This window comes from Trachurus japonicus, chromosome 21 (assembly GCF_045865225.1).
Source record: "Trachurus japonicus isolate A0001 chromosome 21, Traja_1.0".
NCBI lineage: Eukaryota > Metazoa > Chordata > Actinopteri > Carangiformes > Carangidae > Trachurus > Trachurus japonicus.
This window is the reverse complement of record NC_140927.1, coordinates 10,380,702-10,394,468: the sequence shown is the minus strand read 5'-3', so window position 1 is coordinate 10,394,468 and position 13,767 is coordinate 10,380,702. Positions and strand designations below refer to the sequence as shown.

Below are 13,767 nucleotides of genomic sequence, written 5' to 3'. Positions count from 1 at the left end.
TACACTCCCACCCCGCCTTCCCTCTGTCCCTTTGCCACTGACTCTCATCTCTCCTGCTGTCTCCGGTGCGTCTGTTCGCTGTACAGAGAGCAGCGGTGTGCATGTGTCGGGGAGCCGGGGGAGCGCTGCACTATTCTGCGCACTGGTTCCGTTGGACATCACCGAACAACGGCTCTCGACAACCGGGTTGTGGTGGAGGGGGAGACTGGACCCGGATCCGGAGAAGGAGAAGGACCAGGAGAAGCACCGTGGCTTCTTGAAGCCCGCTCTCCGAAACCATGTCCGAATTTTTTCTACTCGCCTTTCTAGCCCTATTCTCGGGATTATTTCCGTGCGCTGAGCCCTCGACAGTGTCGGACGAGGAGAAAGGTAAGGAGGAACCGGGCCGTCGGGAATGCGCAGTCCGATGAAACTTGGCACCACGGGCCGTCTTTAGTGCGGTCTGCTGCTGTTACGGGCGCCAAATGTTGTGCTGATGCTGGATAGAAAACCCTCTGTTTTCCATTCATGAATGATAAAGAGTTGATCACCTGAATCTCCTCGTCATTCTGCTCCGTCCAATGTGGGATGCCTCATTGGAAGTCTGCATCTCTTTTTTTGTTATCATTTAGGATAGAAATGTTGCATTATTTGCCAATAAGTCACAATACCACCCTTAGAATGAGCCATTCAACTTGCACAGTGCATTTAGCACAGCTCTTGTGTTTGTGCATTTTCAGGAACATTCTTCACGGCTATTGGGAGCCCGGGTAGAATCAGTGGGTTAGACTGCATGCGCGTAGCCGCGATATCCTACGGTGCAGCAGGTGAAAATATTCCTGTGCCAAAGTGTATTTTGTCTCCTCCCGAGCTGTGGCATGTTATCTCTGCCGGGGGATGATCGTATGGAGACGCAATTGATAGGACTAGTAGTGCACGTTCAAGTCTATAGCGCTGTGTGTGCAGCCCAGCAGTGACGTCTTGGAACTCGTTTTTCAGCAGCTATTGATTGTTGCATGTCTGAATTTCAGTTCTGTCACATAATTACCCGTGTCCAATGCTGAGTGCTGTCTGACAGGCTTCTCATCAACAGTCACTCTGTGGGTGTCATAGGATGTAAGGATCATTGGGGGTAAAGCCAACCAAACTCAATTCTCCCATTAGGCTTTGTAGAATAGAGTTAAAGCTCATTTGCGTCTATTCAACAGCTGCATTCATAGAGGGCTGCATATAGAAAGTGTCACAGATGCAAGTTTTTGTAATCACTTGGATTCTTAGAGGAAATATGATACTTAATTAACATGAAAATGTGATTTGATTTCTTTTTTTTCTTCAAAACAATAGTCATGTTCATATAGAAACTTTTCATCTTAATTTTAATTTTTTAATTTTAATTTTCCATGGCTCCCGTGGTGAATTATGGCACTTTATACAGTGAGATCAAGGTGTCAGAATGCCTGTAGTCACATGAGGCATGAACATAATGTACGTATATCCAGTAACTGCCTACCTGGATGTCATAGATTCCTCCGCTCCTTCACTCCCCCCAGCACAGCAATAACTGTCAAACCTGCTCAGCTCGTGGGACCATCCCAAATGTCACCAAATGCACCCCCAACACAGCGTGGAAAACAGGAGCTTAGAGTTCACACTAGGAAGGAGAACACTGTTTACCTCTCTCTGTGCATGAAATGAAAAGATGAATTTGTTTCATGGAGTCCCAGAGGATGCCCCTACTCTGAGAGGTGGGTGCGGGGCAACCAAGTGAAAATTTAAAGAGTTTGTGTTTGTCAGAATTGCAGCACTGAACCTTATTAGTGTAGCTTGAGCAAAAAGTGAAGAATTGCATCCTATTTTATTGTCTCATCTGGGCTAGTAGAACAATTTTTAAATAGAGAACAATTGTGTTGAGAATGCTCGCGCATACACACACACACATACCCTCACAGTGATCAGAAGGTATGAGCATCTCTGTCTCTATTGATGCTGTCCTGCCACTCTGCCTATGTACTGAGAATAAATGAAAGTTCTTGTAGCTGGGTCTAATTGGATGGTAATGATAATGGCATTTCTTATTTCTTCCAACACCAAAGCTGGTTGTTAGCCTAATTAGTTTGAAATTAATTTGCTTTGTGGTAGCGGCGTTGTTACGTTGAATGCCAAGTAGTGAGTCAGTGGTTTTCTGTGCAACTGAAACATTTCCAGTGCTCATTCACAGAAAAGCAGCGTCTCTTTGTGGTCCCCCCACTGTGTTCCTCTTCTCCTTATCACTTGTGTCCATTTAACATTGAGCGGGCTGACCTGGCCGAGTCGGCGTGGCTGCACACTGCTGATCTGACAAAAACGACAGGCATGAGAAGTTTAGAAACAGCATGGTGCTGCCTCTTTATTATAATTTTTTTTCTTTCTTTTTTTTTAAAAATGAAAATACCCTTGATCTCGGGCAGTGACCTCCCTGCCAGATAAGCATCACCTAGTACGAACGGCCCAAGGTTGTTCGTAATGTATACCTCATTTAAAAGATGATAGCAAAGTGGAAGACACAGATAGGTCAGTGCACTAATGCAGGGAATGCTGCCTTTAAGAGCTAATTAAATGAGATAGTGAGATAGTGTCGCTGAATTGTATGCAAGTGCCCGTGTGTGTTAGTGTGTACATGTGTGTGTGCCACAAAAGCCAGCACATGAGATCTAGATGATGAACTAGAAGCTAGTTTGTGTCTGTGACCAGTACAGATTAGTGTAAACAATTGAATCTGTAAGTTTTCTTGACTGAAATCACCAATGTTGTGGCTCCTTCACACTCACACAAGAGTTGCCACCTGTTGAGAATAGTTTCCAAATTATTTTGTTTCATCAAAAAAGTATGAAAGTAAAATGAAAGAATAGCTGGTTGGTCAGAAGTATGTGTTTGGCTATGTGCTCATGTTGCAAAGTCAGTAGAAAAAGTCATAGAAAAAAGTCCTCAGCCAACTATGTCTTTTTTGTATTTTGCATTATCGTGTAATCCCACACAACAGAGCTAATTATCTACTACCACTCTTATACTAACACTACCACTATATTATGATAATAAAAAATTTTAAAGCACCAATGTCCCTAACCTTTCCAGTCAAATGTTATCCTGATCCCATGAATTCAGCTTCATGCTGCAATTCAGGGATTTGGGTATTAATAGTCTCTGATGTCTCATCAGTGACTGTCCATAACTCTGCCTCCTTTGTACTGCAGAGTTAAATAAATGTTCATTCTATTTAATGTCACCATTGTATCCTTGCTCATTTAATAACTAACTTGAAGGCAGGAAATTGGTCACTAAATTGCAGTTGGACATGATGAATTGCAACTAAATTGAGATTATGTAAATCACTTGACTTTCACAACACTGAATCAAAAATTCACACTGTTTCTGATGGTCCAACCGTCTTTCATAGACATTCACTCTATAATGTGCTGGTGCTCTTTGAAGAAGACTAAAGACCAATGAAGATCAGGATGTTGTTTTTACAGGAGAAGTGCTGAGTAGAGGCTAACGATTGACCTTCTAAGGTTGGACTGTATTCTGTTTTCATAGCTGTTTTACGTCTTTTTCTGGAAAGCATTAACACAAAATGAGCTCCGCAGCTGCAGGGCCTCCTCCTCGATCGCTCGATTTTCTGTCCACATCCTGTTCTGACATGGCAGCAATTGTGTCCACCTCAGCAAAAGGTGCTCCACAGGATGGAAGGTGTCCTCCACTCACCCGGGCACCCCGTCTTCACCCAGTGATTGAACAAACCGCATGTAGGTCTGTTGAAAGCAAGTTCAGAAAAAAAAAAGATTGGATGAAGGGGGAGGGTGGTCTGAATAGAAGGTGATGCAGTCAGCACTGGACGTTGACGTTAGCGGTGGAAAACCTGTGGCACGAGCTCTCGCTGCTATTTATATTGGCACCACTGACACGTGAACTGTACTTCAGGTGTTTTTTTATTGAGTGTTGCTTCACCAGTGTGTTTTGGCTTGAGAACCACACGAGTCATCAGAGCACCCCATCAGCTTGTCACATGTTAAGAAGGTCAGCTTTACTTTGTAAATGAGCCGATTATTCACTTCTACCAAACCTGGATGTTTAGTCCCCCCTCCCCCCGACAATCACTTTACCCATGATATCAGTCATTACAGCTTTTCTGAGGTTTGTCTGAAGCATGTGCTTGCACAGCGTTCTTGCAGAATTGCATCCAGTCTTTTATGAGCTATGAAAAGACATTAAAGTAGCTGACACATCTTTCCGGTGATGTCAGCTAAGTGTTGCTGTCACTGGGCTCTTACATCTATCTCATGGCAGAGGTGAAGTGTGGCCTCAAGCTACCGCAGGCAGCAGTGAACCAGCCCCCACATCTCATTTTAGTCTGCAGTATGATAGTGAAGCTCACTCCCGTAGAACAAAGTTATTGAATGAAGCCATTGGATTTTGATAGTGTCACCTTTAATATCTCCTCCTAGCAGTCTTAATGGTCTACAATTGAATCAGCAACGGATCGGTTCAGGTTGTGAAAGCCATTGGCTGTAAATTGACTAGTGGCATTGATTACCTATAGAAGGAGGAGCAATGTTTTTGACCCACATGATCTATTTATGTTGATGTTCTGGAAGACTTAATTACAGCACTGCCATGGGAATTCATATTAAATATTCCCTAAATATTACATAATTTAAAAAGTGAATAATGAATCAATAACTTCTACTTAAAGAAGTCCCACTTTGCAGAAGCTGAACCGCAGAGCTGGGCACAGCCATATACTTAAATGGCTGCTGGATTAAAAAAAAAAAAAAAAAGTATAGATAAATTATTAATGGAGTAAAGCACAACTGCTTTATTGCCAAATATGCTAATGAAAATGGCGTTTATAATGGCTGTGGTGGGATAAAGCGCTGCACTCACAAGTTGAGTCTGAGGTCATTAATGGGTGATGGATAAGATACAATGCATCATAAACATAAATATAAGGGTGATGTAATGTGCCTTACGAAAAGAAGAAACCTATGCTCATGCACAAGTGAGACCATCTGCGAACAGACCCAAACAATAAAACAGACTAGTATGAGGCACAGCGGTTACGAGGGGCTGTTCAGATGGTAGCAGTTAAAGTTAGTATGCAGCGGGGTGTGAAAAGTGAGGCCTGAGTGGAGCGAACATCTTTCTGGAAGCGTCCCGAAGGGTGAAGAGTGTCTCCATCTCAGGCTAAAAGTCTGTCTGTCAGTTTGAAAAGGTGAACAGCAAGGTGGATGGAGGCAGCACCCTGAGGAGATGCCCCATGCATAGCGCTCAGCATGTGCAGACATTCAGTGCAGCAGCAGCATTGTATCCTTGCTCTGTAGCTCACACTGTGACTCTCACCTCATGGCTCCAAAGAGAAACATACAGGACCTGAAACTGTAGTCGTCTTTTTCTTCATGTATTTCTAATAATATTCATCCCGCTTTTGTATTTTGACCACCGTGCACAGTATGCACAGTCATGTATGTCTGAAATATCCAACTACCGGTAAATGCACAGATAGCAGGGGTAATGCCTGCAGAGGTTGCGTTGCCATGGGAATAAATGGTGTGGAGCACTGTTCAAATATGAAGAGAAAAGGAAGTGGGAGCATTAACTTCACTGTTTTACAGTTTAACCTCACACCTTCCTGGATAGTCTTTTGTTTAATCACTGATGTCTGTTGTCTATCCATGCACAAAGGACAGAGCTACATTGATTGATTAGCTGAAAGCTTGGCGTGCTGTCGTCGGCTGACCTGAATCCGTTTTTTGTGTGTGTAAGCGCCTTCATTGTTCTGCGCTTCATTGTTGCCCCCTCCCCAGATTGATAAAATGACACTAAAAATGTTGTGTTGGTGTTATGAGCCTGTCAAAGTTAACTTTGTCAACTGCTCTGGCAATTTAAAAAGAGTCCAGAGGCTGTCATTTTCTGTGCGTGTGATGTGGTGGGGAGGTAGCCATCTTCGGAGGGGGGGCATGTAGCAATTCACCCCGCATGAAGAGTTTTCTCATTGTTGTTTGGCGAAAGCTGTAATATTTTTTGGCACATTCATTTCCAAATACTAAATTGGCAATGTGCAGATCCTTGGTTAATGTATGAGCCTGAATGTGCTAAGTCTAAGCCCCAACAAGAAGCATCTTGGTGATTAATACTTGGATTACTTAGATGATAGATTCATTCATCATTTTTTTTTTTTTTTTCTGAGTAGAGAATGTTTCCTGTTACTGTCAATACCAGACAGCAGAATTTAACCGAAGTGAATGGGCTGGTGGATGCTCTGTGTTTTGAGTGGAAGTAATCAGCTCCATGATATCTTCCGGGGGAAAAAAGCACCGTTTTAGAAGGGTGACTTGCTGATTGGAGGCTCACACCTGAACTTATTGGCTGCGGACAAAAAGGGAGTTGCTCAGACAAACTGGATATTGCAGGCGGACAATGACCAATCAGCAGGTCAGAAGTGCCGGTGTCAAGCCCCGAGTGGCAATGGTGGTGCCAGAGGACCAGAGTGAGGGCCGCTGAAGCCTGGCTCGGGACGCTCTCTCCCAGCTGCCACCTGGCACAGACCGAGGGCTCAGGGCCCCATCATGCAGACTTGGCTCAGAAAACCAGAACAGGGGAGGGATTCATCCATCCCCCAACGAGCCTCATTCAGCAGACAAACCTAAGGCCAGTTGGTGATGCTGCGATGTGTCCTTCTTAAAAGAGAAATTGGTGCAGAGAGTAATTAAGAAATACTGAGTCATCGACGTGTTTCATTTTAATGTACACCTCTAATAATCCACAATTTTCTTTATGGATTTAAACATAAACTGCCTAGGCAATTAATATACAACCACAGAACTGGCTGTTCCTGCCTGATTTGTTTTTCAGTCATCCTCCCGAGCCATTGCCCTTCAAAGAGCTAAAATATATCTCAGCCATTGAAGAGAGGATGAATACACGGAATGAAATGATCTTCAGAAAAGATGCAGGGCAGTGTGTTATGTGAGGTATTTACATTAAGCACAGGGCATAAAGAGCTCCTTGGTTTCTCAGCTCTTCAAACTTTCTCCTGGACAAACAGTTCGTACTGTTATATACAGCAGGAATAGATAAACCTTTTTTTTTTTTTTTTTTTAATGAACGTCTGCATGCTGTCTGTGTTGTGGCTGGCTTCCCTGGCAGATCTCACTGTTGTCCAGTCCAGTTAGATGGAGAAAGAGAAATTATTGGCATCATTTTCATGCCTGCGCGCAAAGCAACGAGTGGCTACATCAAATGTGCAGCCAGTTTATTGTCAGCTGCTACGAATTTCTGGGCCGCACTTAGAATGTCTAACCACTCTGATTCTTTCAATATCAATTTAGAGGAGTCGGTCTTGGTGTATGTCAAAGCATGACAGGGCACAAAAAGAGGATTCTGGGCCTAAAATATTTGTGAGATTGCCACTGAGGATGAATAATTTAATGCACTTTGATGGCATAGTGCATGAATTGAAAATCAACGATGAAATTGCACCGCTGCCCTGCTACCTACACCTGCAGCAAGAACACAATTCACTCTCAACAGCTGTGATACGATTGGCCCACGAGGATTGAGTTCAGTCGCGTGGCAGCACTATCACTGAGTTACTTTGTGTTAAAATTAGATTGCCAAATACATCACCACCAGCTGTCATCAATCTGATTCAGTATGATTCCCTAACATGCTTCCGAGCTGCTATTGATCTCTGGTCCCCGGCACCCTCCCCTCTCGCACAGTGTTGGATTGGGAGTCCTATTAGCTGTGTTCCCATCAATCACAGTACACCCATGTTTGTTTGTAGAAGTCTTTGATACGATTAGAGCAGCACTCTCACGATCCTGCTATGTGGTTTACTCCTATTCCATTTCTGGCGTTGGAAATGTGCAGAGTTACCCCCTTCTTGCCTTAGTGATGTGCTTCACCGCTCTGTAGCAGAGACCAGAGATTAAGCACTTGGGCCTCAAACATGTTGGCTGTCACAGGTATCTCTCACTGCTCGGTGCCTGATAAGGGTCACTTGTTCCTGAAGCAGCCCCCGCCACGAACAAAAACTCAGAGTAATGAGAGAACCCCTTTAGACTTGACTGAGATTTAATGTTTCTTTTTGAGAGCACAATCTTATGATTGCTTCTGTGGCCATGTTCATGTAAACAATGGAAGAATAGTGGGCACAGTTTTTCTTTTTGATTGCATATGATTGAATTTTTTTCTTCCATGTCTCAGATTTTCACATTTCACAGTTGTTTCACCTGCTTTCACATGCACACTCTGCCGCCAACCAAACTTTTAAACAAGTTTTTCCATACCTGATTCATTTCCATTGAATTCCTAAAAATAACTCTCCCAGACACAGAGAAGCCAATGTGGATACAATTTCTGAACAGAGCTGCTGTTACACTTTTCTTCAACATTTTTTTTTGAAGCTAATTCCATTTTCAGTGAAACTACCATTTCCTGCCAAAAAGAGGCAACACAGGACAAGAAGTCTTTGTTGGTAATCTTTTTGTAGCAAACCACTGATTGAACACTGACAAGTGAAAAGATGAACAATGAAATGTATACTAAAGTAGGAGGTAGTTGTTGTTTTTTTTCACTTTGGGGAAAACAACAACATAGAAACATATACTCATAAACAGTCTTCAAAGAGTAGAGAGTTTTTTTTCTTTCACTAAAATCTGCTCAGTTATTCTCTGCATTTCATACCATGTAATATTTCACAATATGATGGAAAAGGTTCAGCTGCTGTTAATTGCTATAAGTATTTGTTCATCATTCAGTGTTCCTTTTACTACAAACTACTTACCATGGCATGTGTTACACTAAAGGCAGAGAAACACATGGAGATACCAGTTACCAGCCTGTCACAGGCTTCCACACAGGCAACCACATTCACACTCTCATTCACACCATAGTGCGCTTTTTCGTGCATATGTAGGGACTACGTAGGAACTTGGACCACTTCAAAATGTGGAAAGCATTTGAACTTCACACAAAGAATCATAGTCTTTTGGGAGTGCCAACCACTCAGAGCCAGGGCCCTGTTTCGATATGGTTATCTATTTTGATGGAGCTGACATATGTAAAATGAAATTCAAATTAGACAACCAAACTTCAAGAGATCCCGTATGATTTTGTATGTGTGAAAATGCCTGTAAACACGTGTGTGTGTGTGTGTGTGTGTGTGTGTGTGTGTGTGTGTGTGTGTGTGTGTGTGTGTGTGTGTGTGTGTGGATGCCAGCATGCATGTGCGTGCCTGTAAGTGTGGAAATCTGTTAAGATGTTTGAGGTAAGGTAAGCAGCTATCATTAGTTGTGAATTGAACTTCAAGCAGCAGGTGGTAGCCATTTAATGGGAGGAAATTATCAAGTGAGGCTCACAGCAGGGAAGCTTTCAAGTGAAATCCATCCGCTGGCAGTTACTGTCATCACAGGTTGACAGCTGAAAATTCTCAGCTAATACCTGAGGTTATGGCAAGACGCAATAACCTGCCACTTCGTTAAAGCAGGTTATTGACGAGCGAGGTCACGCGCGTCCAGTGAGGGAACATCTGGTGTTTTGATCATTTCTAACACACATAAAAACAATTGCTTTACGACGGCAGCAATTACGCCGAGTGTTCCTCTTCTCGAACACTTTTATTGTTCGAGGGGCCACGACGTTTCGAGTGTAGTGACCAAAAACCATTTAAACTCTGACTCAGTTTATGTGATTCAATAAGCACAGGCTGGTCTGTGTTTAGCTGGGTCACCCATGAGGTTAATACTGTGAATGCCTATTGTCTTAAATATTGAATATGCACTCTCTTGTCAGTCATTTTGTCTTGCTCCATGTCGTCAGCTTTTAGAAGATAAACATCAGATTCATAATTCTAGTAAAGTATTTTGGCAGTTGGGTGGGTCTAAATGAACAAAAAGCAGCACAGACTGGTGCTATTAAAGGTGTTTAATCACTAAAAAGTTGTATGTTGTGATGAGGTGACATCAATGTTCCCGTGAAATAGTGTTCCAGAAACAACAGCTTGCATGAGGGTTGTCTGGTGGCATAGGTGTTATCACTGCTGTAATGGGTGTTGTTCCATGTTTTCCTGCTTCTGAAGCAGCAGTTTGAAATAGCCCATATTGATGTACAGACAGTATTTACCCAAGAGCCTTTCTGTTTGGAAAAAAAGGAAAAGAAAGTTTGATGTTTGATGAACTATTTCAAACTCTGATTTTTCAAGCTCTTGATGCCGAGACAGTTTTTCATAATAAAGCCGTCGAGTAAATGTCCCAGCAGAGATGCCACATCTGTTCTGATCATTAGAGAATCACTTCATCATCATTAATCAGGATCTGCCAATAGAAAAAAAAATAGATGGTATTTACTAGAAAGTAAAGTGATAAGCATCACAATTACACACATGGATTTGACAGAGTTGTCAGTTAACACCTAGTGGTTTTGTGGTTAAGAAAGATTGTAGACACCTTTGTGTCCTGTCGCATATGGACAGGAATAATGTTATATCACATTATTCTAAAACCCTCATTTAGATTAGATGTATTCCAGTCAGTGCTGCAGAAGAGATGCCTGTACAGACCTGTGGCAGGGTGGGTGTAAGACCTTGAACTTGATGTGCTCGTCTAGATCAGTGACGTGTATGTTCACGAGGTACAAAGCACAACACAAAGTTAATTCAAGTTCAACTCGAGGGGCTCAGTGTTTATTCAGTTTGAAGCACTATACAAGACAGACGGCATTAAAACATTAAAACAGAAGAGTACTGAACACCATGCATAATATAAATAACATGTAGAGATTTTCTGAGCATCCAAATGCACAGATTGCATTATTAACAATTACACTTAAATCAGCCATTCTGCGTGCCGTCATTATGTCAACCACATCACTACAAAAAAAAACACAACATTTTCAGTGACGATGTCTATGAATATATAATGGCAAATTTGTGATGACAATAAATCTATTTTTTTCTACTCTCTGTTAATGATAAATTGTTTGTTCTGTAATATGTTCGAAAATAATGAAAAATGGCCTTTACAATTTACTGTAGCCCAAAGATATTTTACCCCAAGGGCGATATATTGCCCAATAAGCAATCCAAAACATAACTCTCAGTCTCTGATTAGTCGGACAAATACAAGCAGCAAATCATCATAACTGACATGATTGCATTTTTTGTAGTACAGGACTGACAGCAATTTTTCAGGTTACTATGGCAGATATAAATCAGAAGCACCTTGTCACACAGCAAGTCAGTCGTTAATTTTGTAGAGGAATTAAATCCGAAGCTGTGTCTAATGATGATGTTGACTAATAGATACAATGTTGATATAGGGGTGATTGTTCCTAAAGTGCTTCCCCTCTGTTATTAACCTCTGAGATTGTGCAACAGTGTGCGTAAAAGATGTGAGACATTGTAATGACAGTAATTGGCTATCTGACTCTTCCCCTAATCTCTTATGCAGAGGTAGAAATTACCTGACAAGTGGCTTCTATAACTGAGCGACCTCTCCTGAGATGCACCTCGGCAGAGCAGCCTATTAACTGTGTTGACAAGTGTGTCTTCTTGTCTGGCGTGTCAAGTCTTTCCTGTGAAGCTCCTTAAAAGTGACTACAATAAGTAAAGAAAAAAAAATCAATTCTAAAAATAAACAGTCTCGCAAAGAGGACTGTCATCAGTAGAAGCAGGCATGACATGTCTGTTCTCATTTTTAGATACACTCCTCTTGACCTTACAGTCTTATTCAGCTACCCAACATTTTCATGTCTGACTCTAATTTACCTCTGTGCTCCGATTCATCATTCATAACCGTCGGTCAAGACAAGACGTATCTGCTCCCCAAAGTCTTTGATGTAGCAGCTACAATCCCAAAATGAAGTCAGTGGAGACATTTCTAGGCAGCCCGTGTTTTCTGAGTGCACCACTTTTTTTTTTTCGATTCCTCTGCCATCGCACAGAGCTCCCTGACACAGTTATCAGAGGTCAGGCTGCAGCATCTGTCTACCCGAGACACTCCTCACACAGGACGTGTCACTTATCTCTGCGGTTACAGAATCCCTAAGGAGGTCCCGAGGTGATGTCTTTGCCAGAATTGAACTTGTCAGACATAACTTAGACCTGCACAAAGGCTTAATAGATATTTACAGCATTGCATTGTAATCGTGACAAACAGGGGACACACTGATTCAGTAGTGACTTAATATATTGGCAGCAGTATTTTCCTAAAATTCCTATATATACGTTTTAAATACAGTCTCGCAGTCATTGTTGCAGGTGGACAAATAGACCAGTCTCTCTTGGTATCCTGCACACGGGGTACAGATGTAAAGAAAGCATGATCTCTTGTCTCGGATCAGCATCTGTTGGATTTGGGAGGAACAAAGTTTGGGATTGGTGGAGCCCTGGTGACAAAACCTGGGACGGTGGTAACATAACAGTACTGCAGATCGTAATGCTTTGATAAGCCGTTGGGTTTGCTGTTAAAGATAGGAAGCTGAAAGGAATAAGACCAGTGTTGCGTCTTATTGCTAAAAAAAGAAGCACATTGCACGGGTCAGTGTGAGTATGATAGCAGCTTATGAATGCATCACCTGATAGTCGAGCCTCATCGCTCTCACTGTGACATGAATTGAGTCCTGCTATAGAGCTGTTAGAGAATATGCAATCTGCCACATGTGCACCAGCCAATGGAGCCGCTAGTCCTCTCATCTAAATTGCTACCAAGGCCTAAATTTGGATGTTCATTCAAAGCCTTTGAGTCTCGGGAGAAAATTTGCATCTGCCCAGTCTTTTGGTGCGCCCAATTCCAGTCTAGTTTTTTTTTCTACCACTGCAGAAAGTATCCTCCACTACATATTTCCATATTTCACGTTTGTCATGTGGCTTATTTTGGTAAATAGAATGTTGTTCAGTATTTTCCGTGATTAGTGGGTTTAATTAAAAACTCTCATAGCTGGTTTATGGAAATCAAAATTCTGTGCGATTCTGTCTGAGATTAAAATGCTGTCAACCAAATCAAATAGTTATCACTTTAAGGAGTGTTAGCCAGGCAGTTTCTTTCACAGGCATGCTGGGACCTTTCTGCACCTCAAAATCTTTCATTTCCATAGCCGCCTCAGTGTGAATGCCTGCTGCAGGCAGTGTTTCCCTGTGGAACACAAGCTCTTCATTATTAAAGGCCCCTTGCCGACCATCCTCCACACTTCTGACCTAATGACTTTCTGGAGAGTGGAGCCGCAGTTTAAAGCTCATCCCTGTTTCGCTTTGTCTCTGTCTTCTTCTGGAAAAGCAGCTAAAGCACAGCGTTCTTGTTTTCTACACAAATTGACTGAATGAGAAAATAGGATTGCACTGTGAATTAAATATTGATGTGTATTTTCACACATGCACCAGAAACTAAAGTTTAACTAGACAAAAGACCGTAAGTGTCTTGTTGGTAATTGTGCATTCATAATTAAAGGAGCAACGAAAATGTTCTATTACATAAAAGTCTGATTCTATGTCGAAGCTGACTCACTAAAGGTTACCCAGAAAATACGGATCTCATCTGTGTAAAAGTAAGCATACTTTCACCAATAAAAAGTGATTCACTCTCAAAAAGCAACCAACTTTTATATCTTATTAAGATTTAACTAGCATTTAAACATAATCTTTATCCTCTATGCCAAATAATATCTCTGTTTTAATTCATATAACTCTCACTCTCATTATTATTGTCTCGTATTTAATTTAATTTTATATGAATTGCTTGAAATCCTTCTTTGTTT

General features: G+C 41.9%; 1 protein-coding gene across 2 annotated transcripts in view; it reads left to right on the top strand.

Annotated features, from left to right (window-relative positions):
* The first annotated feature begins 263 nt into the window (after positions 1-263).
* The window catches only part of lrp1bb (low density lipoprotein receptor-related protein 1Bb), a 288,370-nt gene continuing 274,866 nt past the window's right edge, over positions 264-13,767 (top strand). For both annotated transcript variants that reach the window (XM_085766198.1, XM_085766197.1), the window contains exon 1: positions 264-369. In XM_085766198.1, coding sequence (XP_085622324.1) covers positions 279-369 — 91 coding nt within the window. In that variant the 5' untranslated portion in view covers positions 264-278. The remainder of the gene's footprint in view (positions 370-13,767) is intronic.